This window comes from Callospermophilus lateralis, chromosome 10, assembly GCF_048772815.1.
Source record: "Callospermophilus lateralis isolate mCalLat2 chromosome 10, mCalLat2.hap1, whole genome shotgun sequence".
In the NCBI taxonomy this organism is placed as follows: Eukaryota; Metazoa; Chordata; class Mammalia; order Rodentia; family Sciuridae; genus Callospermophilus; species Callospermophilus lateralis.
In genome coordinates this window covers 40,342,047-40,369,214 of record NC_135314.1, presented here as the reverse complement: position 1 = coordinate 40,369,214, position 27,168 = coordinate 40,342,047, and the positions used below count along the sequence as shown (strand labels likewise).

General features: G+C 39.3%; 1 protein-coding gene and 1 non-coding gene across 3 annotated transcripts in view; both read left to right on the top strand.

Annotated features, from left to right (window-relative positions):
• The window catches only part of Parl (presenilin associated rhomboid like), a 45,262-nt gene extending 20,671 nt beyond the window's left edge, over positions 1-24,591 (top strand). For both annotated transcript variants that reach the window (XM_076867691.1, XM_076867692.1), the window contains 6 exons: positions 10,496-10,591; positions 11,102-11,251; positions 12,470-12,540; positions 18,964-19,065; positions 19,199-19,296; positions 24,264-24,591. In XM_076867691.1, the coding sequence (XP_076723806.1) occupies positions 10,496-10,591; positions 11,102-11,251; positions 12,470-12,540; positions 18,964-19,065; positions 19,199-19,296; positions 24,264-24,375 (629 nt within the window). In that variant the 3' untranslated portion in view covers positions 24,376-24,591. The remainder of the gene's footprint in view (positions 1-10,495; positions 10,592-11,101; positions 11,252-12,469; positions 12,541-18,963; positions 19,066-19,198; positions 19,297-24,263) is intronic.
• On the top strand, positions 9,252-9,324 carry Trnaa-ugc (transfer RNA alanine (anticodon UGC)). The gene has a single exon. It is a non-coding gene; the product is annotated as a tRNA-Ala (tRNA).
• Positions 24,592-27,168: the final 2,577 nt, after the last annotated feature.

Here is a 27,168-nt window from a genome sequence, read left to right as displayed (position 1 = left end):
TCTTGTTCCCTCAAGCAGTATGAAATATTCTTCTTTATCTCTTTTGATTAACTTTGGCTTGAAGTCTATTTTATTTGATATGAAAACCCCTGCTTGTTTCCGCAGTCCATGAGAGTGGTATGATTTTTCCCAACCTTTCACCTTCAGTCTGTGGATATCTTTTCTTGTGAGATAAGTCTCTTGGAGGCAGCATATTCTTGGGTCTTTTTTTTTTTTTTTTTTTTTAATCTAATCTGCCAGTCTATGTCTTTTGATTGGTGAATTTAACATTAACATTCAGGGTTATTATTGAGACATGATTTGTAGTCCCAGCCATTTTGTTTATTTTTGGTATTTTAACTTGACTTGGTTTCTCCTTTGATTAGTTTTTCCTTTAGTGTCATACCTCCCATTGCTGATTTTCATTGTTGTTTTTCAGCTTCTCTCCATTGAATATTTTGCCGAGGATGCTCTGTAGTTCAGGCTTTCTAGTTGTAAATTCTTTTAACTTTTGTTTATCATGGAAGGTTTTTATTTTATCATTTAAAGCTTAATTTTGCTGGATATAAGATTCTTGGTTGGCATCCGTTTTCTTTATTTTTTAGTTGTGGTTGGACACAATGCTTTTGTTTTATTTATTTTTATGCGGTACTGAGGATCGAACCCAGGGCCTCACTTGTTGTGCTAGGCGAGCACTCTACCTCTGAGCCACAACCCCAGCCCAGCATCCATTTTCTTTCAGGGTATGGTATATGTTGTTCCAGGATCTCCTATCTTTGAGGGTCTGGGTTGTAAAATCTGCTGAGAAAGGAATTGGTATCCCCTATATGTTATCTGATCCTCTCTCTGGTGGCCTTTAAGATTCTATTCTTATTCTGTATGCTAGATATTTTCATTATAATGTCCCTTGGTGTAGGTCTATTGTAATTTTGTATATTTAGTGTCCTGTAAGCCTCTTGTATTTGATTTTCCAATTCATTCTTCATGTTTGGGAAATTTTCTGATATTTTCTCATTGAAGAGATTGTGCATTCCTTTGGTTTGAATCTCTGTGCCTTCCTCTATCCCAATAACTCTTAGATTTGGTCTTTTGATGCTATCCCATAATTCTTGGATGTTCTGCTTATGGTTCCTTACCATCTTCACTATGTGGTCAACTTTATTTTGCAGATTGTATACTTTGTCTTCACTATCTGACAATCTCTCTTCCAGGTGATCTAGTCTATTGGTGATGCTTTCTATTGTTTTTTTCTTTTTAATATTTAGTTTTAGGGGACACAATATCTTTATTTTACATTTATGTGGTGCTGAGGATCGAACCCAGTGCCTGATGCATGGTAGGCGAGCACTCTACTACTGAGCCGCAATCCCAGCCCTCTATTGTTTTTTGTTTGGTTTATTGTTTCCTTTATTTCAAGGATTTCTGATTTTTTTTTTCCCCCTCAGAATCTCTTTCTTGAAGTAATCTTTTGCTACTTGTATTTGCTTCCTTATCTCTTTGTTAGAGTGATCAATGGATGCCTGTATTTGTTCCTTTATCTGTTTATTGGTGTTGTCAGTAGTTGCCTGTATTTGCACTCTTATCTCTTTGTTGGAGTGATCAATTTTTGCCTGTATTTGCTCATTTAGGTCATTCTTTAATTCACAGATCATTTTAATTATGAACATTCTGAATTCTTTCTCTGACATTTCATCAACTGGACTGCCCATGGGTTCTGTTATTGTGTCCTAATTGGTTTGGGGCATTTTCCTCCCTTGTTTTTTCATGTTGTTTATGTGATTTCCTTTCTTGCAGTGTGGATGTGAGGTACTACAAGATTATAGGGTAGAAACTGTAATATATGTACAGATTGTCTGTACGTCACTTTGGCGTTGGGCTTCCAGACCCTGCCAGTGTCCCAGGATGGATACTACTGCAACTATAGGTCGTCATGGCAATAGCTGGAGGTAACTCGAGATAGCAGTGGAGGTGCCCCAAGATGGATGCAACAGACATGGGGCTGAAAGGGTGGGCCTTACGCTGGCTTTGGGTTGCCTGCTCCAAGATGCAGCTGCTTCTAGGCTCTGTCTGTTGTCCCAAGGTAGAGGCTACTACATGGGGAAGGCTATGAGGATGGCTGCAGTATCTCAAATTAGATCTGGGCTCCCAGGTGGTGGTGGGGGGGGATGGGGGAGACCCAAGCTTACCCTGGGCCCTGGCTCCTGCTCATAGGTCAGCGAGTAGAGTCTGGGCCCTGCCTGAGCTCTGGCAGGTGTCTGCTGGTGATGGGATGAACTCGGGCCTACCTTGGGCCCCAGCTTCCGCGCAAGTCAGTGAGGTGGAGCTGGGCTGAGCCTGACTTCTGTGGGTGTCTGCTGGTGGGTGGAGGTGGTCTTATTTTTATTTTTGATTGGATACATTTTGTAGTCCTGAAAGTTTCCTTCACTTTCAGAGTCTCGAGGCCACATGACTTCTCTTAGCCAGAAGGTGAACGTCATCTGGTGGTTCCTTCCAGCCGATTCGGATGATAGGATGGTGGGTCAGCATCCTCTTCTCTACTACAAGGGAGTGATCAGTCTCTTCAAGGTGTCCTAGGACGCAGCCCTTGAATGGCATTTTGAACCAATAGATTGAGATGTTTCAAAGTATATTGCCACACCTTCACAGAGTATGGACTCCAGAGTGTCAATAGTTACTTCACAGAAATCTCTCTCTCTTGACTGAGATTCATATATTTGTTTGCAAGTTTTCTGGAATTAACAGAATTTTCTTAGGATAACAAAATTTTGATTTCCTTAAGTATTTTCACAGCATATTATAATATCTTGAAATTAATACCTTGTATTCTTTGAGGGTACTTGTAAAGGTTTTCTGCCATTTCACATGAAGAAACATGGACTCAGGGACGAGGATGTGGCTCAAGCGGTAGCGCGCTCGCCTGGCATGTGTGCGGCCCGGGTTCGATCCTCAGCACCACATACAAACAAAGATGTTGTGTCCCCCTGAAAACTAAAAAAAATAAAAAATTAAAAAATTAAAAAAAAAAAAAGAAACATGGACTCAGAATTTAAAATCTTTGTCATGCCAGTAAATAGTTTATTCAAAGAAACCAGTTGGGAGATTTTTAAAAATCAGAGTTCTACCCTCTAGCCTTATGTTTTTTTTTTTTTTAAAGCAATTTGTCGTCAAGAATATAGTATAGTTGTGATAAAACTAGCAACTTGAGTATAAAGTGCTTTGAATAACATAAATGTGAATGGTTCTGCTAAAGATCTTGAATTAATATTGTCACTTTATTCAAGAGACATTTAAAACATGAGGAAACAATTTGAGCTGTTTCACATTGCCTCATACTTCTCTAGTAGTAGTGTAGCTTTACAACATCTGTTAACTATAGACTGCAATTCTCAAGGATAAACTGGTGCTTTAATAATATGTTGTCTCCATTGGAGGTGACAGTCCAGCTTTCCTTGCTTAGCTTTCTCAGTTGCTACTCAGACTGATCCTAAGTGAGGCTGACTCAGCTCATCACTGAGTAAGGAGTGATAGATTCACTCTGTTCAGTTTTCCCCCTAGGATTATAGATGGTAATGTGCATGTTCTTTTTGTATTTTTTTAATTTTTTTTTTAGTTGTAGATGGACACAATATCTTTTATTTATTTATTTTTATGTGGTACTGAGGATCGAACTCAGTGCCTCACACAAGGCAGGCACTCTACCACTGAGCCACAGCCCCAGCCCATTCTTCCGGTCATTTTTAAAGAACCAAAGTTCTTACCTAGAACTTTCAATATCTGAGACCAGAACTTTGCTCCATAGTATTTATCTCTAGACGGTTGGCAGCATGAAAGACCTAGTAGGTTATTAAAGATTTCTGTGATGACACCAAGCACTTCACATAAGGATTTCTTGCTATCTGAATCTCTTGGGCTTCTGAATTTGGACAGCAAGATTTTGGGATCTAGTAGGTTCAGACAGCAAAGCATTTTGTCCAAATGTCTTTGGTTCCGGAGTTTCGATAGTAAGGCATGACTCAAATTTATTCTTTTTTTTTGTTGTTGTTCTTGTTGTTGTTCTAAATTTAGATAATTTATTCTGATAGTGAGGGATACTTGTAATTTATTTCATTGATAAAGTGGAGTCCATGGTGCAGTGAAAAACCTCCCTTGTATACCATGTTAGGTTTGGATTCTTTAGTGTTCTATTTTGTCTGTCCTTGAGGTTTCACTTTTTAAAGATGTGGTTTTAATTCTTTTTTATTTGGTTATGGGATTTTTTTCATGGTCTTAATTGTTATACAGAACTATGCCCCCAAACTTTGTGTTAATTAGAAGATTTTGTAAGCTCTTTTGGTATTTTTAGGGTCAAGAGCACAAGGTAGCAGTTTTCAAAGTGAGGCTTGTCTGTGCTTTTGTATTTCACTGGTTGCCTGTTCTGACCTGATCTGTAAGATCTCCAGGCAGCCTCCAAGGAGAATATTTTGTCCAGCCTTTCTGGCTTTCAGGGTTGCCTTTGAGGGCCTTGCTAGTTTCCTGTTCTTTCAGCAGAATGCTGCCTTCACTATATTGGAATGCAGGAGAAAGATTCAGTTCAGGTATTGTTTTTGATCAAAGTGGGCACAGTGAGGAGTAGTCCATATCTTTTGTCAACTCCAAAGTTTAGACACTGCTTGCCTTAAGGCCCTCAACCCCTCTGCCCAGTCTCTGAAGTCTCTTTATTTTTTTCTTTGCTATGCTGTTTTCCATCAAATTATTGGGTTTTAGTTCAATTTTCTTTCTCCTTTTACCTTTTTAAGGTTTTTAAGTTCCCAGGCCAAAATCTCTTTCCCTGTTACTGAGATTGCTGGTGAGGTAGTGTTTTCCTTGATCTTCTAGTTCCTCTTAACTTTTTCATCAGTTACTACTTTTCTGTAATTCCTGGCTCCCTAGTCTTCAGACAAGTTATTTCTGGGAAAGAAAGGACACAACTAATGCTGAGTGCCTCCTATTGCTTCAAGTACTATCCTAGGTGCTTTATGTGCTGTAAAGTGTTACGGTTATGAATCATCATAATAACCTTGTTAATAGTATCCTCATTTTTCAGGTAGACTAACTGAGGCTCAGATGGGTTAAATAACAATCTGAGTTCACAGACTTTTTAGAAGGGGGTGGATATTGGGGAGCTGGGGCTATAGCTCAATTGGTAGAGTGCTTGCCTTGCATGCACAAGGCCCTGGGTTCGATTCCCCAGCATCACCAAAAAAAAAAAAAGAAAACCTTTGTTCTTTCATCTTCTTAACCAGGAGTTTTAAAAGAATAAAATTTATTAATTATGTGAAAAAAAAAAGAAGGGTGGATATGGGAATCAAACATACTTCATAATTCAAATAATGTGCTTTTTATTACAACCTATCACTTTCTATTATAACAAATCACAGTTGTTATAATTACTACAGTTTCGCCTCATCCCAGGTATCTGGGTGCTGATTAAAAGCCCAAATTTCAGTAGTGTTCCAAGTCAGCAAGCTGGTACCCAGGGGAGAAAGGGAGCCCTTCTTTACTTCCTGGGTTTGATTTGTCATTATAAGATGAATAGGTATACATAGTAACAGATGAAAACAGTGGGAAAGAATTTATATGATGAGAAAAGTCTTTCTTTCATCCTGAACTTCAGTTTTCAGCGGACACAACATCTTTGTTTGTATGTGGTGCTGAGGATCGAATCCAGGCCGCACGCATGCCAGGCGAGCGCACTACTGCTTGAGCCATATCCCCAGCCCTCACTTAATACTTTAAAGAACATTTCATATCAATATAAATAGATCTGTTGCATTCTTTTGTATATTTTATTGAAGATTAATGTACATAGAGTTGTGTACAAATGTATTGAATTATAATTTTCACAAACTGAACATGTCCATAATAACCATGAATTGGACTTAGGGGTTGCTTAAGCTCATTCTTTGGCTGCTATGGATATTCATACTTGTCACTTTCTGGATGGCAGATCTGGGTCAGTTAGCAGCCTCCTCAGGTTGCGGAGCTGTGGAGGGGTGAATTGGCTCACCCCAGAAACAGAAGGTATCCTGTGCTTAGCTATTGGACTTCAAGTGGGATAGTAAGTTTTTTTTTTTTTTTTTTTAGGAAAAGTTGCTCACATGGATTGATTAGATATGCTCATCTACAGGGAGAATGCAGAGAAATGATAACCCCTTTTATGGTTAGCAGTATGGGGTCTTTGCCTCGCTGTGTGTGTGTGTGACAGAGAGAGGGGGGGGGGAATTTGTCCCATATTAGTTTCTGTTTTCCCATATTAGTTTTGAACTTTGTCTTCGTCCCAGTGGGAGGATGGAATATGGATAGTCCGAGTTTCCTCTTGATTCCAAGTAACTATGGGCCTTGACCTTACTCAATTAAACCAGTAATTGAGTCCTCTAGTTTTGTGGATGCTGCCTAGAAAGAGAAATTGTAGTCACTAAGTGAAGCTAACAGATTGACTCCTGTACTTGCCTGATTTTGGTAATTTGAGTTTTTAAATTTTTTTTTTTTTCACTACAGCTGAAAGCTTATTTTGCTTATTAGGGTTTCAGAGAACCAACTTTTGGATTCATTGATTTTTCTGTTATTTTTCTTTTCTTTATAATATCCTTTGTCTCTAGTAACAAATTTTTTCTTACTGTATTTTGTCGTTTTTTGCATGTGGGCTTTTAGATTCCAGGAATATGTTGGAGGTTTTTAAAGATCCTGTGGGAATCTCATTCCCCTGCTTTTCATTTAAGATTTTTGGTTAGTCTCTTATTTGCCCTGAATGTTATTTACCACCTCAGGCAACCTTTAACTTAAATCATTTACATGTAATTGTTTTTGATAAATGCCCTCTGGGAAAAGGAGGTTTGCACTTGGCAGTTCCATTCATTTTTAAAGTCAGACAGCCTTGAAAGTAGGGTCTTCCAGGGAATCAGCAGGCAGGTCAAATTATGATTATTCTTTGGGATTAAGGCTTGGAAAGAGCTCCGGCTTGGTCTTTCAGCTTCCTTTTGTGTTTGTTGGGCTGTACTGGGAATGTGGGTTGTTTTCAAGGCTTTCTGTAGCTAAAAAGCCCACTAGGCAAATTGCTGCAAAGCTAGTTCTGAGAATCGGTCATTTTTTTCTTAAATAAATGGCCCCTGGGTTTGCTGCAAGCCTTTGGTTAGTTTCCAGATTTCTGAAATGTTGATTCTGACAGTTTTTGCCACAATTTTTTATAACTTATGAAGGAGAGAATTTTTAGAAAAATACTTGGCTGTTTTCACTGATATATATGATATAATTTGAGTACATCACTCTTGGTAAGGGTAGAATCTGGGACAGTAGCAACCGTCCTGAATCAGTAGTGCATAGCTTGTCCAAGAAGTTACTGAGTCAGGAGGAAGCAGATAACACCCCTTCTAAGCAAAGACACAGAGACTTTAAACTGTCCTGTTTCTCAAAAGAGGAGGAGGGGGAAGGAACCATTGCTCTTTGGGCATTTAATGCTATGCTCAGTAGCGTATTTCAGCCTTACTGTAGTCTTTCTGCTGGGAATTGAACCCAGAGCCTTGTGCATGCTAGGCGAGTGAGTTACCACTGAACTGTGGTCCTCACTGTAGCCTTTATGAGGTAGGATGTATTAGTTTCTTTTTACAGATGAGGGACTGAAGTGAAAGGGATGAAAATGCCACCAGTCAACAGAGCTACTAAATGGCATACCTAGGATTCAGACCTGCAAAGGCCATTCTCTTTCTACTGTATTTTCCACTTATTGTGTTGTCACTGTGTGACTGTTATATTTAATCATACTTTCTCATTTTATCATAATCTAACCTTTTAAGGTAGATTTTACTGTTCTCATCTTACAGAGTAGGAAACAACCTCAGAGGTTAGGCCTCTTGCCCAGTTTATAGTGTAAGTAGGCCAGAGTTAGTTCTGCTGGATTCCCCAAACTCTTAGCCAATGTGCCCTCAGTAGGTCCTGCCTTAACCACACATCTCTGGTGCTTACCTGATTCTGGGAACCAGGCCATGTATTACCCACCTTGAGGACCCTTTTTCTGGTGTCAGAAGCCCTCTGGTGGCCAAGATTGAAATAAATAAATCACAATGGAAAGTGGAAAGGGTAGTAGATTGGGAATTTTGGCTTGGCCACTGACTTTGGCTTTCAGGCAACTTGTATGTTTTAAAATCTCAATTTTCTCATCTATAATTGGTCTCCAGAATGCAGTTTACAATGAAGAAAATATTTGCATTTTACTTTTCTCATTTCTTCTTAGTGTGTCTGTTTTACAATGAATTATATTGGTTCATGTACATAATTTGTAATTAAATATAGACATATTAGGTGTGTATATTCAACTGTTTATTGTTAATGTTCCTAATCAAAGAAGTTTAGTGACCACTGGTCTTCATGAGAGATTTTGACTACGGTGCCAGTACTATATTGTAACTTGCCAGAAAGGCTTTTTGCAGTTATATTTGCAGTATTAACTCTGATGACTGTTAACCTTCATATTAGTAGTTATCTTTCCCTTGTTATAATCATTTCATCCAGAGATGCATCCTGCTTTACTATGTGCTATGGTTTCCAGAAGTTGTGTGTACTCTGTCACTGGTTTGAGGAAGTAGCTTATGGAGCTGACAGAGTAGATAGAGTAGTGGTTACCATTTTTTAGGCTGCCAGGTGGGATCAGGGGACTCATGTTGCTCTCTTTGCATTGAACTGTAGAGTAAATGCCTAATCCCTGAACGCCTAACATTATGATCATGGAAACTTCCTGCATTTTTATGGTCATGGCTAAATTATTCTCAGGTTTTCTTTACTCAAAATATCAGTCACTATGATTATCTAGACCTAAGGGAGGACTCTGAAGAGTAAGGGATGTTCCACTCTCAAAACAAACTAAAAAAAAAACTAGGCTCACTTCCCATAGGACACTTCTCTGGGATTCCATTTCTCCATCTGTGGAGAATCTGCTCACCTCCTCATCCCAGATAGGAGGTACACACTTGCTCTTCCTTGCCTTGCTCAGGACTCCTTTTTCCCATTCTTTCACAAACACTGCTCCTCTCACCATCTTTAGTTATTTACCAAAGATGGCATTACAGCTGTTGCAGTGCTTACTTGTGAGACATCTGGTACAATGGATGGAATCAATTCAATTGAATGCAATTTATTGTACTATTGAAGAGAAAAAAAATTGCAACTAATTAAACTATAATGGACCACCAGTTGTAAAATACGTCCTGATTTCAGATGTTTACATGGTAAATAATGTCTTAAAATATATGAAAAATGGGGCTGGGGATATAGCTCAGTTGGTAGAGTGTTTGTCTTGCATGCACAAGGCCCTGGGTTCAATCCCCAGCACCACCAAAAAAAAAAAAAAAAAAAAAAAAATCTATGAAAAATGATATCTTCCTTTCTACCTAACTCAAGAGGGAGAGCAGAAACCATAATGCCAGGTGGTAACCCAGAGCCTCACAGAATGAGCAAGTGTGGAAGCCAACAGTGACTCCAAAATATAGCTGCTGGCAAGGACCCTACAAAGAGTATCTTTTAAAGAAAATTTCTTATCAGAATGTTGCTGTAGTGCTTACCATTGAAGAAGTTGAAGTGCTACTTGCCTGTTGCCTAGAGATTAGAGGAATGAGCAATGTTTAAGTCCTTTAACTAAATCAACAATTAGATGATAGTATACTTTGTGCAAGGAGTGTGGCAATTCAAAAAATAAATGCATTTTTTAAAGTGTATAGTTTTCAAGAATAACTTGATTTTGATCCTAAGTATGACTAATTATTAATTTTATAGTTAAACCTACTCAATTTATTGATCTAACAACATAAGTTCTTGCAGAAAAAGTCAGCCAGATTTCCGTATGTAAATATTGCAGATAAGCAGTTGCAAAATTCTTCTAGATTATCCCTGAATTCTCTTTCTTTTTTTAATCCCTGAATTTTTACCATAAGTTTAAGAAGTATGCCATCCCCATGGGAAAAGATGAGACGTTAGCTTTTCTACTCTTGGCCAGATAACCTAATTCTGTACATTACTTGTCTCTGAATTGTCCATTATCAAACAATAATTATAGATCTCATTATTTATTGAAAAAAGTAAACTGTTGTGAAGAAGTGAAATATGGATTTAGGTGAAGGAAGTTAGCTCCTAGAGCATTTGCAGTTTTTCAGGAATCTCCGACTTAACCAGGATACTTTATAGACATTGATTTCATTTGCTTTCCTTAGCTCACTGTATTCGGGTGAACTTTAGATCTGATTTTCTTTCCTCTTTATTTATTTATTTATTTTTGGTGCCAGGGATTGAACCTAGGGGCTCTTAACAACTGAATCACATCCCTAACCCTTCTTATTTTTTGAGACAGGGTCTTGCTGAGTTGCTTAGGGCCTTGCTAAGTTGCTGAGGCTGGCCTTGAACTTGTGATCCTCCTGCCTCGGCTTCTTGATTCGCTGGGATTACTGGCATGTGCCGTCACACCTGGCCTCTTTCCTCTTATTTTTAACCTCCTTAAATTGTATTTGTTTTGCAGGTATTATAGCTGCAAATGTCCTTGTATTCTGTTTGTGGAGAGTACCTTCTCTGCAGCGGACAATGATGAGATACTTCACATCCAATCCGGCCTCAAGTAAGTCTAACTTGTGATTTTGAGGTAGAGATAATATGAAAGAAACATGCTTTGTTAATTGAAATCCTACAAAGAAAAAATATGAGATACTGTCAACAGTTGTAAACAAAATCTGGAGGTAGACTATCAGCTTCTAGAGCATAAAGACCTTGTCTCTTTCATTGCTGAATCCCAGGTGCCTAAAACATAGATAGTGAATATTTTTTAATGAATTAAGATCTATGATCACTGCAAGTTTATAACTAAAATTAAAATAATTTGCTCCTTCTGTTTGTAACTTTTGCCTCCATTGAACTGAGAATTTTTATTGGTTGCTTACTAAGTAGAAAAGAGATTAAGATAGCTTTTTATCACTTTGAAAAGTACTGTCTTAAACCATCTTATTAAAACTAACTGGCTCTGTTTTTGCTTCCTGTGTTTATTTGATAATACTGAGAACTCTAAACTAGATAATTTTTACTGGCTTTGTGTTCTTCAATTACCAGACTGTGTTTTTTCTTTCTCTTTTAGAGGTCCTTTGTTCTCCAATGTTGTTGTCAACATTCAGTCATTTCTCCTTATTTCACATGGCAGCAAATATGTATGTTTTGTGGAGCTTTTCTTCCAGCATAGTGAATATTCTGGGTCAAGAGCAGTTCATGGCAGTGTACCTATCTGCAGGTAATGAATTTTAATCTCAGGACCTTTACATGTCATTTTTATCTTAACCAGGCCTTGATTTTTTTTTCCTCCAGCTCGGGCTCACCATTATATCGAGTAATGGCTCCTAGGCTTTGCAGCTGTCTTAGTCATCTGAGTTTGTGTTAAATAATCTTAAGCAAGCTCACTTCCCCCATTGTGCTCAGTTTGCATAAAGCTTGATCAGAGTGATCCAATGTTATTGATTGCCAAGAGAAGTGAGTGTGTTTTTTTGCAAGACTATATGTAGGACAACACTTCCTAGTTGTGGTTCTGGAGATGGCATCATTTCTAAAATATTTTAATTAGGAAATGGTAGCATGTGATTCCAGTTTACTAATTGCTGCTAAGTGGTTAATTGATCAATTTTTGCTCACCTGTTTGCAAAATAGTCCCAGCATTTAAAAATTTTATATCTGCCAATTGTGCTGTAGTGAAAAAAGCACTGAGTTTTGAGACAGAAGACCTAGGTTCAGAGCTCATTTCTGCTACCCGCTGTGTGATTTGGCAGAAATGACTATGCCTTTCTGGGGGTAATGATACTTATCTTTTCAAGACAGGGCCTTGTAGAAAAGATTAAATAAAAGCATCTACTACATGATCCAAAGTGACTCCTAAATTAATATCAATTGAACACTCAGGTATATGTGTCTAGTCCATCAAAAGTAGAAGCTGATCACTTTTTTTTTTTTTTTTTTGGCCTCTAAGGTAGTATATAATTCTTTCCCCAAGTACTAGTTATGGGGGTAGTTGTTGTACAAAGGGTGTTTTAGATGCCATTAATTCCTGTTCCATAGGAAGTTGTTTTTTAAAATGAGCCACATTGAGCTCAACTGTCATTGAAGCAAAAGGAACCTAATGGGTCATTTAATTTAGTGTCCCACCAGAGATTCTGATTTAGCATGTCTGCCCAGGGGGTTCTGAGATAGTTGGTGAGTTTGAGAACTAGCCTCCTTTTCTTTAAATTATATATGAGGAAAATGGTAACTGAGAGGTAAAGTCAATGGCAAGTCATGATGTGGGTCAGATTTTTCTTTCCCTAAAACTGTTTGAAATGATTGGCAGATTAAGTATTCGTGCTGGCACCCTTGGAGTGATACAGGTACAAACTTGACACTATTAATCTGTGGACGTAGAGATAAAAAGTACAAGTCATTTTTAAACCTTACTTAAACTGTTGAATTATGACTTATTTCTCAGGTGTTATTTCCAACTTTGTCAGTTATATGTGTAAAGTTGCCACAGGAAGATATGGACCTTCACTTGGTGCAGTAAGTATTTCTAATTTAAAAATTTCTAATTTTAAAATTAATTTTGAAATGTATACTTTAAAAAAGTTGCAAAATTAATATAGTTTTCACATGTTCTTCATCGTAATTAACCACATCCTACAGAACCACAGAACAATTATCAAAACCAGGAAATCAACATTGAAAAATAATTGTGTTTGATCTACATGTAATTTAGAACTTAAATATTTTTAAAATTTTAAGTTTTAGGTTAAAGCTTTTAACCATTAGTTATTTACATATACTTCATGGAATAGAGTACATGGCAAGAATATTGTCAGAACAGTGAGGATCCAATCCTCATAAACCAGAGAGCCTCATCAGGCATTGGAGAATTTTTGACTAATTACAGATTTGAACTGGGTTTTATGTCCTCCTGGTTGAATCAGTATTAGAGTGTTTACTGGGTAGATGAGACTACGGAGCATTATGCTAGAGTCTAGAGATAGAGCCAGTGAGCAAGAAGATCATAGTTCCTGCCCTGGGGAACTTAATTCTTAATGCTTTAAAAAAGTTTTTTTTTTTTTTTTTTTTTTAAAAAACAACAAAAAACATGTTTTCTTTTGAGTTCAGTGGCAGAATTCTAGGCATATGGAAATTTTTATGTGATGTATTTTTAAAGACTACACATTCACTTTGTGTATATTTAAATACTAAAAGCCAGGTGTGGTGGTAAGTGCCAATAATCCCAGTGGCTTGGGAAGCTAAGGTAGGAGGATTGCAAGTGCAAAGCCAGCTTTAACAACTTAGTGAAGCCCTGTCTCAAAATACATAAAAAGGACTGGGGATGTGGCTTAGTGATTAAGCACCTCTGAGTTCAATTCCTGGTACCAAAGAATAAATAAATAAATACTAATGCATTTAAATGCATTTTAATAGAAGATTTCATATTTAAAGGAACTCTTTCTTAAAAAGACTGTTATGAGAAAAAATTCTTATGTAAAATAATCATTCCCTACTTTGTGTATTCCTCAGATTTGTGTATATTTAATTTTCTTAAGAGGTCTATATCTTATTATTTACATGCTTTATTTCTTAAGCTCTGTACCCACCACCACCCTTTTTTCTTCATGGAATGTTTTTTTCTATAAAACTTGGTTCTGGTATAATTTATAAATTTTAATCATATTCTGTACCTTACTCAGCAGCTAAGCATCTTGTTATATGAAGACAATGAAGATCACTAGTAGAATTAATCAGAAGTGGACTCAGATTTTAAGTTTAGTTGGAGAAAATATAATCACATCTAATAAATACTCAAAGGGATGAGAATTTTGAGGACTTTGTGGTTTTTGAGGATGGAGAGACTTAGTAGCTAGCAGGATATGGGAGAGCATTTTGATGTGCCCTTAGACAGTTGTTATTCTCATTTTATAAATAAGAAACTGAGGTCTAGTTAGTAGATTATAGCAGCGTGGTATTTGGAAGTAGAATGTGTTGGAATCCTGGCTCTGCCGCTTACCTGTGATTTCCAGGACTTATGACTGAGCATCTCTGAACCTGTTTCTGCACATAAAGTGGGAATAAAACCAGTTATTTTTCTTTTGCTTATTTTTTAAAATACTGGCTACTTCTGATCTGCAGTGCAAGTATGTTTAGAGTCTGTAGCACAGTAAGGAGAATATAGGGAGAAATGTGCAAAAAATAGTTCCTATTCCTTCATTAAAATTCTATACAGCTGGGGTTGGGGTTGTGGCTCAGTGGTAGAGTGCTTGACTAGCACTTAAGAGGCATTGGGTTTGATCCTCAGCACTATTTTTTAAAAATAAGTAAATAAATAATAAACTTTTAAAAAGTAGATGTATGGGGAGAGATATTTCATTTAAAAAAAAACCTATAGAACCATGGCAACCATAAAATTATTTATCCCCAAATACTTTTAATTCATCCTTGGTGATAATAAAAATTAAGTCAACAGGTACAATGGCATTCTTGATGAGAAATCAGTAAGAAAATACTATTGACAATTGTGTTTAAAATATTGGTCTTGGGCTGGGGCTGTAGCTCAGTGGCAGAATGCTTCCTTAGCATGTGTGAGGCACTGGGTTGGATCCTTAGCACAGCATTAAAAAAAAAAAAAAATATATATATATATATATATATATATACACACACACACACACACACACACACACACACACACAAAGCAAATAAAGGCATGCTGTCCACTTATAACTATAAAAATTTTTTAAAAATAAAATATTGGTCTTAATGGTTTAGTCATAATCTTTTGTTAAAGACTATTAAAGTGTATTTGTCAATTACCATATTGGCTACTAGGTGTCAAGGATACTGGTTAGTTTTGGTGTCAGCTGTGTATATTCTAAATCTCATCAAAAAATTAATTTCTTATTAGTTATTGGCATGAAGCTTATTTCCAATATTCTGCTTTTCAGAAGTTATTTTTTATATAGGTGGCTAAGAATTGAACCCAGTTCCTTACACATAATGAGGCAAGTGCTCTACAACTGAGCCACAAACCCAGCCCTAGAAGTTTTATTTTCTGTGAAATGTAACCCTCATCTCGAGGTAGCACAGAATATGTGTTATTTATTGTAAGAAACAGCATTTATTAAAATATTTGTTAGAGAATATATTTGTTCACTTGAAATTTATAAAGTTTATCATAGGCTAAATTTGGTCACTAAATGATAATCTGTCCACTGTGACTTCATTGATTTAACTGCTATTGACCTAACCTGTGCACAATTGAATTCTTTTGTTTATTCATTACAAAGTTACAAGTAAAATGGTCACTAGAACAGATTCATTTATAATTTCATTTTGATTTATCTGTAGTGCTTTCTGCAACTTTTTTTCTGGCTGTTCTATTTATTATACATCTTTTATCACAATTTGGTGCTAGTGTCATTTTATTAGGGTAAGTGAGGAAGCCTACCACCTTTCTTATATTTCTGTACCTCCTCAAATTACAATTGTTTTAAATATTTCTTCTACAGTAATAATATCACTGTTAAAATTTTTGCTTCAAATATTAAACATAATTTAGAAAATTCAAAGGGAAAAAACAAATCTATTGTATTAAGGCATATTACTGTTTCATTGTTTTTACATTTTGTTTAGAGAACTTTTTTAGGAGGGGACTGAAACCAAGGGTTTTCAACCACTGAGTCACATCCCCAGCCCTTTTCTTTTTCACTTTGAGACAGGGTCTTGCCAAGTTGCTGAGGCTATCCTTGAATTTGTGATCCTCCTGCCTCAGCCTCCCTGAGCGCTGCTGGGATTGCAGGTGTTCGCCACCATGCCTGGCTTGTTTTTTTTTTTTTTTTTTTCCTTTGATACTGGGGACTGAACCCAGGGCACTTTGTCACTGAGCTATATATCACCAGCCCTTTTGATTTTTCATTTTGAGACAGGTTCTCACTGAATTGCTTAGGATCTCCCTAAATTCCTGAGGCCAGCCTTGAACTTTCAGTCTTCCTGCTGTGGCCTCCCAGATTACTGGTATTACAGGTGTACATCATGCTTGATATTCTTTGCTGAGCATATTGTTGGATCTTTTTTTTTTTAATCCAGTCTACTAGCCTATGTCTTTTGATTGGTGAGTTTAAGACATTAACATTTAGGGTTACTATTGAGATATGGTTTGTACTTCCAGCCATGTTTGTTTATTTTTGTTATTTAACTTGATTTGTTTTTCCTTTTTGATTAGTTTTTCTCCTTACTGTACTACTTCCCACTGTTGATTTTCATTGTTGTTTTTCATTTCCTTTTCGTGTAATGTTTTGCCCAAGATGCTTTGCAGAGCCGGTTTTCTAGCTGCAAATTCTTTTTTTTTTTTTTTTTTTTTTAAAAGAGAGAGTGGGGGGGGCAGAGAGAGAGAGAGAGAGAGAGAGAGAGAGAGAATTTTTAATATTTATTTTTTAGTTATTGGCGGACACAACATCTTTGTACGTGGTGCTGAGAATCGAACCCGGGACGCACGCACGCCATGCGAGCACGCTACCACTTGAGCCACATCCCCAGCCCAGCTGCAAATTCTTTTAACTTTTGTTTATCGTGGAAAGTTTTTATTTTATTGTCAAACCTGAAGCTTAGGTTTGCTGGATACAAGATTCTTGGTTGGAACCTATTATCTTTCAGCGTTTGAAATATGTTGTTCCAGGATCTTCTAGATTTCAGCATCTGTGATGAAAAATCAGCCATTAACCTAATTAGTTTACCCCTAAATGTAATCTGCCTCCTTTCTCTTGTAGCTTTTAAAATTCTCTCCTTGTTGTGTGTGTTGGACATTTTCATTATAATGTGTCTTGGCATGGGTCTCTTGTGGTTTTGTACATTCGGCATCCTGTAGGCTTCTAGGATTTGGATTTCTGTTTCATTCTTATCAGCTTTTCTGAGTTGTTTAGGCTCTTTTCAAGATGATATATTTTGTGTTCGTTGTCTGATGTTCTGACTTTTAATTGGTCTACTCTACTGATGATACTCTCATTTGAGTTTTTATTTGGTTTATAATTTTCTTCATTTCCAGGATTTCTGTTTGTTTTTTTTTTTTGTATAACCTGTATCTCCCTGTAGAGTTGATCTTTTGCTTCTTGGATTTGTTTATGTAATTCATTATCAAAGTGAACTTTCATTGTCTGCATTTGCTGTATAATGTCTAATGTCTTCCTTAAGACTCCAGATCATCTGAACCATGTATATCCTGAAATCTTTATCTGACATTCCTTCTGCTGCAGATGTTACCTCTTCTAATGTTGACTTGTCCTGGATTGTTTGTGGTCCTTTCTTTCCTTGTCTTTTCATATTACTCACGTTTCTTTCCAGCTCTTTGTGACTGTTTTGTTAATATTTCCCCCCTATATATTTATATTGCTCTTATATAGTTCCCAAAATCTCTCTTTTGTGGAGAAAAACAATGTTAACAGTTCCCAATATCAATAATACATCATCTATGAGCAAGTTTTCATTATTACTACATTTATAGTTAGACTCTGTCTACAGATGTTGGCTTCAATTATTATTTAGAATATAGTCATTCGTTTCATAAAAGGCATACCATTTCTGGTGGCATATAGAGAACCTGAAGGTCAGGTGTAGGACATCATGTTAAGGGAAAGGAGTGAGGGTAGGGGATTACTCTAACTTAGCAACTTTAGAGGAGAACTCTAATGAATAGACAGGGATAATTTACGGAAGAATGTATAACTTCAAACTCCTTATCTGTATTAAAGAAAATTACCCTACGTATAAATAGTAGAAGATAGGAGGTTGAAAGTGGGATAGAGGGAGGAAGAAAAAAGAAGAGAAAAAAAATAACAAGGAAAGAAAGAGCGGGAGAAAGAAAATAAAAAAATATAGGGGGGGTGAGGTGTGGCCTATAAAATTCCTCTATATTATTCTGGTGATTCAGTTCTTAAAGTCTAATTTCATGCACAGTTCTTGTATTCACATAGTTGAGGTTGTGAGGACCAGAGGAGGAAGGGTAGAGGAGATTGGATGAGAAGAGCCAGAAAAGAAAAGAAAGAAAGAAAAAAGTCTCAGGACTCTGTTTTCTTTTCTTCCAGTAGATGGAGTTGTCTATTCCTAGCTTGAGTCTCTGTGTTCAGGATGGTGGAGGCAGCCAGTGTGAGAGGGCTTGAGCTTCTACCTGGAACCTCCCTACTCTTAGTCTCTGAGTTGGAAACCAGGTGCCTGTACAGTTGCTATTCTGTGTTAATAGCTACGCCCCCCAAAAGTTTGTGAGAAAAATTTTGAGTTATCACCGCTGGGGGTGGGGGAGTTGGAACCGGGTACCTGATCAGCCACGGAACCGTGCTGGTAGCCATGCCCACTGATAGATTGCGAGGAAGGTTTTCCAAGATGGATTCCATCTGTTACCCACATAGGGTGTTTGGTGAGGTGGGGGGTGCTGGGGTAACCTTGTGCTGTGTCCAGAGCTCGGTCTGGTGACCTGCAAGCAAAGCCTCTGTTCTGCGCTGCCTTCCATTTGTGCCAAGCTGAGCGAGGGCCGGGCCTTCCGTCTGCTCCGAGCCCAGCGAGCCACATGAGTTTCTTTGGACAGAGATATGATCATTTTCTCTGGTTTGGTGAGCTTTTTAGAGAGGTTTGAGAAGTTCTTTTTAGGCATTAATGAAATGATGCTTATGGCGTGTTTAACACTGTTCATTAAGCGCTAACACAGTGGTTTTTATACATCTTAGTAACCTGTAATGAAAGTTCAGGCTTTACCCAGTGATTACTATGTATGTGACAGACCTGAAGCCTCTCTGCTTGGTACAGTGCTCATTAGCAACTGAAAGCTTTTAAGCTCTGTGCTCACCTACAGCTAAGCATATAAGCCTTTTGGAAAAAGTTCTGCTACTTCAGACATGTAGCCACTGTGTTCCCGAGGTTGTATGCGGAGTTTGCTGTCCCTAACCAGCATTTTCCATTTTTTTGCAGTCAGGTGCGATCATGAGTGTGTTGGCAGCTGTCTGTACTAAGATCCCAGAGGGGAGGCTCGCCATCATCTTCCTCCCAATGTTCACATTCACAGCAGGGAATGTAAGTACCTGGATGAAGTTCTGAGGACATTAGTGGTGTTTTTACAATGACTGAAGTCTTGCTCTTAAATTAGGAATGTCAATGCTGGAGGAATCAAAGTGTATCACTTCTGTTCTCTCTTGCCGTCTTTTAGGCCCTAAAAGCCATTATTGCCATGGATACAGCTGGAATGATCCTGGGATGGAAATTTTTTGATCATGCAGCACATCTTGGGGGAGCTCTCTTTGGCATGTAAGTTGAGTGTAGCTGATGGCTAAAATGCTTCCTCAGTTGCTTCCCTGTCCTCCCTGAGGAAGACAGAGTGAGGCAACTGAGCTATGTGATACAGGCAGGAGGATACTGTTGGGAGGGGAGAGATCCTTAGCATGGTTTGCTTTGGTCTAAACCAGTTTCACCAAGAGAGATGGGATTTGAGAATGTCAGCCCTGCCCCTGCCTTGATCATTGTAGAGTGACTATGTGCTTTTATTGGTCCCTTAAACTCAACTCCATTTCCTAACCTGTTGTCATTCCCAACCCCTCTCATACTGCTCCCAGCCCCCAAGTCTTTGACGTTTCTATTTCCCACTCTTGGACTTTCTTGCCCTCCTCCCTCTTCTGTGGGCGCCATCTCACCAGTGCTGAACAGACTCTGGGCTGGAAGAGCCTTTTTTTTTTTTTTTTTTTTCCCTGTAGTGATTGCATAAAGGAAGCAAGCCAGCATGGACACTTACTGGGCATCATATGTAGGCACTGAGCTAGTCACCTTACATTGTACTTTATTATTCCCGTTTTATTTATTTATTTATAAACGAAGTTTATTTAAACAACAAGACGCTTGAATTGAAGGGAAAACTATCTAGGGATCTTTAAGAGTAATTTACCCCTACTTAAAGACATATGGCCCTACATATAATAGCTACATACAAAAAAGTTATAAAATTGTCCTTGGCTTTACAATGATAAATGAAAAACATTAAAATTATCCAATTGAACAAGGTATGCAAGGATTTTTATGTTGTTCAGGTTTTTTTGTTGTTGTTGTTAAAACAGTGAGAGAAAAATAACTTACTGGAATATAAAGATAAGGGCTGAATGAGCATGCCACTAATGGAGAAAGGGGATATTTTCACAGAACCAGTATTTTTCCCCATCCCATCTCCATTTGTTGTCAATCAAAACATATCATTGGCCATTTAGTTAAAAAAAAAAATGCAGTATGCTTGTGCACATATATCAGTTACTTTATGTACAATAAAGGAACGGGGAAGGGGAAAATGAAAGAATAAAGAAAACTATAGTGGTCAGAAGGTGGTGGAACCAAATTGCAGTTTTGTAATTGAGAATGTATTCTTGGTCTGTAAGAACAGAGTTCTGGAGTAAAGCAGCAGCTTCCCTTTTTAGTAGACACCTCCTGTCTGCTGCTGGAACACATCAATTGTATCTTCATCCTCCATTTCCAACTATGCAGGTGTGTCTGTTTCATTGGCTGCCTGTCAAATCAGAATCTGATCTGCCTCATCGACAAACCCTGTCGTTCACAATATGCTTTCATTAGTTTACTAAGAGGTCTTAATCGTAAACTGCACCACAGAACCATCCTGCCCTGCCACCTTCAAGTTAATATGATCATTGTTCTCAGTCTTGACTCCTTCCTTGGACTTTCGTCGGCCATGTCGAGCACCAGAGTCTCCTTAGCTGCTGCTTCACAAAAGAGGTACCAGGTCCTCATGAGCACACAAGTAGCTCCAGGAGCAGGAGGAGGAGGAGTCGGCAGCAGTGGACGAGGGAGAGGGCGCCTATTATTCCCTTTTTACTAATGGGGAACTGAAGTACAGAAGTGGTCTTCCTTAGGACAAAGAGCTCTGAAGTAGCAGAGCAGAATTTAAACCCAGATCTCCTTTGCTTTCCAGCCACATCACACCACATCTAGTATGCCTGGCATATGGTCAGAAAGTGTTTCCATTTGTGTTTCAACAATGGTGTTTTAGCATTTTTTGTTTATTTGCTTTTCTTTTTTGCCTAAAATGTAATAGTTCGGTAGCAACTATAAACTTCCTTTGGACTCCTGGAGCCCATCTGACTCTGGGAGTCCCTTCAGCACAGTTGGCTGATGGTGCCATCCCTGAATGGCCTGTCTTTTCTTGCAAATCAGTTGTCTTTTGCCCTTACTTCATTTTTGCTTTGTTTCATGACAATGGAAACTTGTTAAAATTTTTTTTTAGAAAAATCTAAGTGACGCAGTTTTGCCAAGTAGGTGGTGGAACTAAATGCCATTATGCCATTTATAATTTTCAGTGATGATTAAAGAATAGCATATGTGAGTTCTAGCTTTAACAGCAGCACAAATATAAATAGTAGAAGCTGACCTGCTATTACAGTATGAGAAACAAAAACATGAAAAGGGATTCTGTTTTATGAACTCTAAATTTACCTGGTGCTTTTTACATGTCTGTAAAGGGTCGTCTTTCCAGCAGGTTTTTATTCTTCCAAAATATAATTAGATGGCCTTTTTCCATTCTGAAAATAATTGGATCAAAGGCATTTTAAAGCCTAGGATCTGGAAGGCAGAGGAATCCTTTCTCTTTGCTGTTTCTAATTTCAGCTTATTTTCACTTACTAGATCTCAGATCTCGGTCATAACATCTTTAAAATGGATTCAGAAATGTGAATTTTTTGTTTGTTTTTTAGTTGTCCTAATTTTTTGCTATTCACTTGCACATTTCCTTGGTTTTGTGTCCCTGGCCAGCTCTCACAGTCTTTACATTGTACTATTGCAATAATAGCTAATAATTTATTGAATAGTTGTTGTGTGCATAAGCTGTGACTTTAAATCAGACTTTAAATCATGTAGAATTCTATGAACTAAGGGCTAATTTAAAACTCTTAAAGTGCTGGGAGCTATTCCACTTTACATATTAAAAAAAAACACATAGAGGAGGTAACTTGACCAAAGACTCACAGCTCATAATTGCAGAGATGGAGTTTCAGACTACTAGACTGTTATGCTGCTGCAGCAAGAAAGGTTTAGTGATCTGGGGTCTGGGGGTGTAGCTCAGGGGTAGAGCACATGTTTAGAATGTGCAAGGCCCTAGGTTTAATCCCCAACACAAAAAATAGTTAAGTATTTTTCTAATTTGAGTTTATCCAAATGACTAGTTACATTTGGTTTTTATGAGTATAATCAGAACAGTGTACCTGTAAGATTAAAGTATTTGACTCTGCTTGAAATAAGCAGGCTCAAAAGATTTAATGGAAAATCCCTAAAAAGTTTTTGTTTCTTGCAAGAATCTTTAAAATTGCATTTTAGGGTGGTCCATTTTCTCTTGTTCTGATTTCACCGGAAATTTTTATATTACAAGAGAATTTTGTTACATGCCTATTAATTTGCATACCCTTTTAAATGCTTTTTTCATTCTTATTTTTCAAAAATTTAATGTTGGGGACTGAGGTTGTAATGTTAACAAAATAATATAATTCTATAATCAGGTTTTAACTACATTTAGCGAATATTTAAGATTCGAGTACAAATCAAGCCTTTTATAAGAAGAAAATGTTCAGAGCTGGTTGTGGGCTACTTGGTAGGGTAAGCCGGAGACTTCCAAGTTCGAGGCCAGCAAACTGAAAAATAAATAAATAAAAATGCTGGGCATACTGGTGCATGCCTGTTATCCCAGTGGCTAGGGAGACTGAGACAGGAGAATTGTGAGATCAGAGCCAGCCTTAGCAACAATGAGGTGCCAAGCAACTCAGTGAGACTCTGTTTCTAAATAAAGTAGAAAATAGGGCTGGGGATGTGACTCTGAGTGCCCCTGAGTTCAATTCCTGGTACTCCAAAAAATAATTGCCGGGTTTCTGTTCTTGTGACTAAAAGGCTCAGGGATCACTCCAGGAAAACTGGGCTAACTGGGCTGCACAAAATGACCACATAAGAGATACAAATACCTTTTTCTTTGGGGTCGCTGTGATGGCTCTTCTGACCTTAAGGGTCCGCAGGAAAAGAGAGCGCGAGAGCATGTGCTGACCCCTTTTATTGAGAAGAAGCTATCAAAATGAGGCAAGGGTTCAGACTTCAGGAGGCTGAGTCTATCTTCATGATGTCCACTGTCAGCAGGTTGACTGACATCTGGGTAGGCCACATCCAAGGGCACAGTAAGAGAAGGGGACACACACAAGACACTTCCATGGAAGATTCTATCCTAAACAGGGCAAGGGGTTATATTACAAAGGAATAGGTGAGCATAGCTACACCCATGTATGAGACACCGTCCCTTGAACCTAAGAAGGGTGGGGAAAGCCCTGCCACATTTCTGTTTCTGAGTGCCTCAGCACCCAGCCGAGGAGTCTGACTCAGTCACCTGCAAGGTTGGTCTCCCACAGATAATAGGGCTGGGGATTAGTTCGATGGTAGAGTGCCCCTGGGTTCAGTCCCCACTACTGAAAAACAAAGTTCACGGCATTTAAAAAATGTTAAAAACATTACATTGCTGTTCTGATAAGCTAAACAGTATCTGGGAGATGTCAAGCTCAACAAAACCTGATCTCTTGTCTCAGGGAACTTTGCTCTGTTTGGGGAGCAAAAGGAGTTCAAGAGTTTTAAGATGAAAGCTTTCCTTAATTCCCAGCCCCATGTGCTCCAGGAAGTCTCCCTCTACTCCCAAGGGTGACAGGTCCATCATGAGGCAATTCCACCATTTCTTAGATAGGAGCCTGGACTTAGAGTCAGTCTGACCTGGGGTCAGACCTCAGTTGACTGTGAAGAAGCTATTGGCACTTTGGACAAATTATTTTCTCTTGGTTTGAGTCCATAATGAGAAATGGTATTTAACTTGCAGGGCAGAGGTGAATCAGAAGGTGGGTGTGGGGCTGGGGTTCAACCGGTAGCGTGCTCGCCTGGCATGTTTGCAGCCCGGGTTCGATCCTCAGCACCACATACAAAGATGTTGTATCCGCCGAAAACTGAAAAATATTAAAAAATTCTCTTAAAAAGATAGTGGGTGTGAAGTGCTCGACTCATTCCAGAGCATTCACCCCACACTACTATGACCTTTTTTATGCTCTGTATATTAAAGCTAAACCATTTATCTACAGCAAATATATTAGCCATTTTCATAAGCTACATAGTGAAGCACAGTAGCATTTGATTTTTAAAAATGCTGGCTTGATTAAATCTGTGTGTCATATTATTGGAATGTCAAACCTGATTTTTCTCTTTTCCAGATGGTATATTACTTATGGTCATGAACTCATTTGGAAGAATAGGGAGCCTCTAGTGAAGATGTGGCATGAAATGAGGACTGATGGCCCCAAAAAAGGAGGTGGCTCTAAATAAAACTGGGGTTGGACATTACTGGTGCATCTGATTTGTGCTGCCTGGAAGCTCCAAGAGCGCATTGGCCCTGGAGGGACCACAGCTGTGCTCCTGCCTGGAAGACTCCCAGCAGCTAGCCTCCCCAGCATTTTAAACTCTGTCCCCCAGTACTTGTCTCCTTAGAAAGTGAATTATGACAAAGTTGTGAAATAAAGATTTATATCTCTAGTTTGTAAACAGGAGGTGTGGTCTCTTTGAGAGCATCAGTGCTGCTCTGGCATCTTTGTTTTGACATTGTTTGGCCAGTGAACCTGGTCAGGGGGTCCCTTGAAAGGGATGATAGAAACTTGATGGCCTTGGTGTTGGCCTTGACCTTCTGGCATCTCTGCTTAGTACAGACTGACCCATCCCTTTCCTTGGTTGACAGAAGCTGAGAGCATCTTCTCTCTGCCATAGTCTGAAATAACAGCTGCAGATACTTTCTAAATGCTCCCAAGAAAGGTGGAGTTTCCTGGCAGTGAGAGGCACATACATAAAGCTATTTTTAGGTTTTGCTTTCTAGGTTAAAATTGTAGCTAAATTAAGAGTAAAAGGAAGTGACTTGGATAAATTCAGACTTGAATCTGAGCCCAACTGCATCTTATGTTTTTGAAAAGGTACATTCTAATGGAAGCGTGTTCCTGAAATAGTTGCTGTCATCATTTTGGCCTCACTGCAGTGGGGTTCACATTGCCTCAAGGTGGAGAATCACATCGAGGAAATGCGATTTGAGGATTTTTCTTGAAAGCATTTACAGGAGAGGTTTTAGTTTTTTGGTTGCCTTAAAATGTTATACCAAATCTTGCTTTTGCTGGGGAGGAGTAAAAGCCCTGATGTTAGCCTTGCCTGGCTGATTTGCTCCAGTTTGTGCACAGCTGGGCTTTGTAAGCAGTGAGCTCTGAGAGCAGTGAGGGTCACACCCACCTCACCAGGTGGCTGAGAACTGCATGACAGCACATGCCTGGCACATAAATACTGTCCAGTACTTGGTAATTCTTAACTCTTCCACCAGTGTGGTTGGCTCCACTGTGAAGTACCCAGTTATTTTCAGTGGGCAGAGGATTGTAAACTAGCATCCCTTCTAGAATTGTCTTAATCCAGCCCTCATTTTGCCAGTAAGGAAATGACTGGTGGAGGGTAGGGTGACTGCACTGCTCTGCCATTTCTGAATCTGCTAATAACCCTATGACAAATGAGGCAAGATATTTTCCATAGTTGGGATGAGAGGCTGAGCTCACTCAAAATTTTCATCTATTTGAAGGCAGATCAGGAAAAGAGGCAGTGAAGACCTCTCTCCTGTCCCTGCTGTGTCAGAGAAGTAGTGTTGAGAAGTCTCTGGAGCACTTACCTGTCTATAAAGTCCTTCAGCTGAGGAGCCTTTGAACAATGGAGGACCTTGTTCCCTGTGAATGAGTGGCCATGGGAGGCCCAGCCCCCTGCAGCCTGCCCAAGCTCTCCTCTTGGCCGCTAGGGGGTTTAGCTTCCCCTCATCAAGGCTTTGCTGACCCTTGACCACACCTCCTTGGCCATACTCTCCCTGCGCCTGGGCCATGGGCCTGCCTCTAAAGTGTGGGGTTCCTCCAAATGCACCCTGGCCATCCTGCCTCCCTCTGCTCACACTGCTCTGGGAGCTTCTGCGGCTTCAGTTGTTTGTGTCAGGTCTGCTGAGCTCCTGGCCCTCTGGATAACTCTTGATGTAGTGAATGTAAATTCAGTACCCACGCCTCTGCTCCTGTTGTCTATTGGGCCACAGCCTGGCCTGCTTAGCTGGCCAATGTAATGTCATGATGCTGTGACTTCCAACTAAGGCAGTGTTTGAGGCAATGAGACTCAGGCCAGTGCAGCACTGCAGTCATCTCGGAGGTACAGACTGGACACCTTCCGAGTACAGTCTGGAGAAGGAGCTCCAGCTAATCAATGCTGTTTTGACAGTGTTTGGTCTGCAATGAATACTGAAGGCATGTATCAAATACTCAGCCTTTGAGTGTGGCCAAGGAGTTGTTCTGATACACTGTCCTACCTTAAATTGACCTTTACCCTGCAGAATTATCCCAGTTTAGCTGTATGTTCAAACAATTTGCATGCACAGTAGGGAGAGGAACTATGTAGCATAACTGGCCAAAGTTTTGTATCCCTGTCGCAAATGGGCATAGTAAAAGCAAAGAAGCTGAGGACTTTGCCTGATCCAAACACGTGCTTTCTGGGAAGCACGCCCCTAAGTGTTCCCCACCATGACCTCACTGCTGCCCCTCCCGCTGCCCATTTAGACCCTGTGGTGCAGCCTTGTACAAGTACTGGGAGTGCCTTAGCTAGCTATCCCGGTCCACAAGACCGAATAAGAGACCCTCCTGGCCAATTTAACTGCCCAGCTGCTTGCGGGCTGAGTGACCCGCAAGGTAGCCATCCGGCCCTCTACCTCGGCTCATCGGTTATAAAATATTTGGGGAACTTGGAATTCAATTTTGAAATATTAAGTTGGACACAAGTAAATGACCGCAAGCGGTTTCAGGTGCCCTGGCGACTGTACAGTCTTTCTCTGGTCGCCGTTCTCTCCTAGCCGGCGCCCCAATCCAACCGCGCGCACTCTGATGGAGGCCACGCCGGGTGTCGCCAAGCCCTCTCACTCTCGGGACACCCACCCCCAGGCCGGGGGGCGGCGCTGCTGCGGTAGCTTGGGGAGGGCTGCGGGGGCGGGGACGCCGGGCGGGGGCGGCGCGGCTGGGAGCGCCAGGAGCTGAGCGCCTGGACCAGGACCGGGGCCGGGGTTGGGCGGGC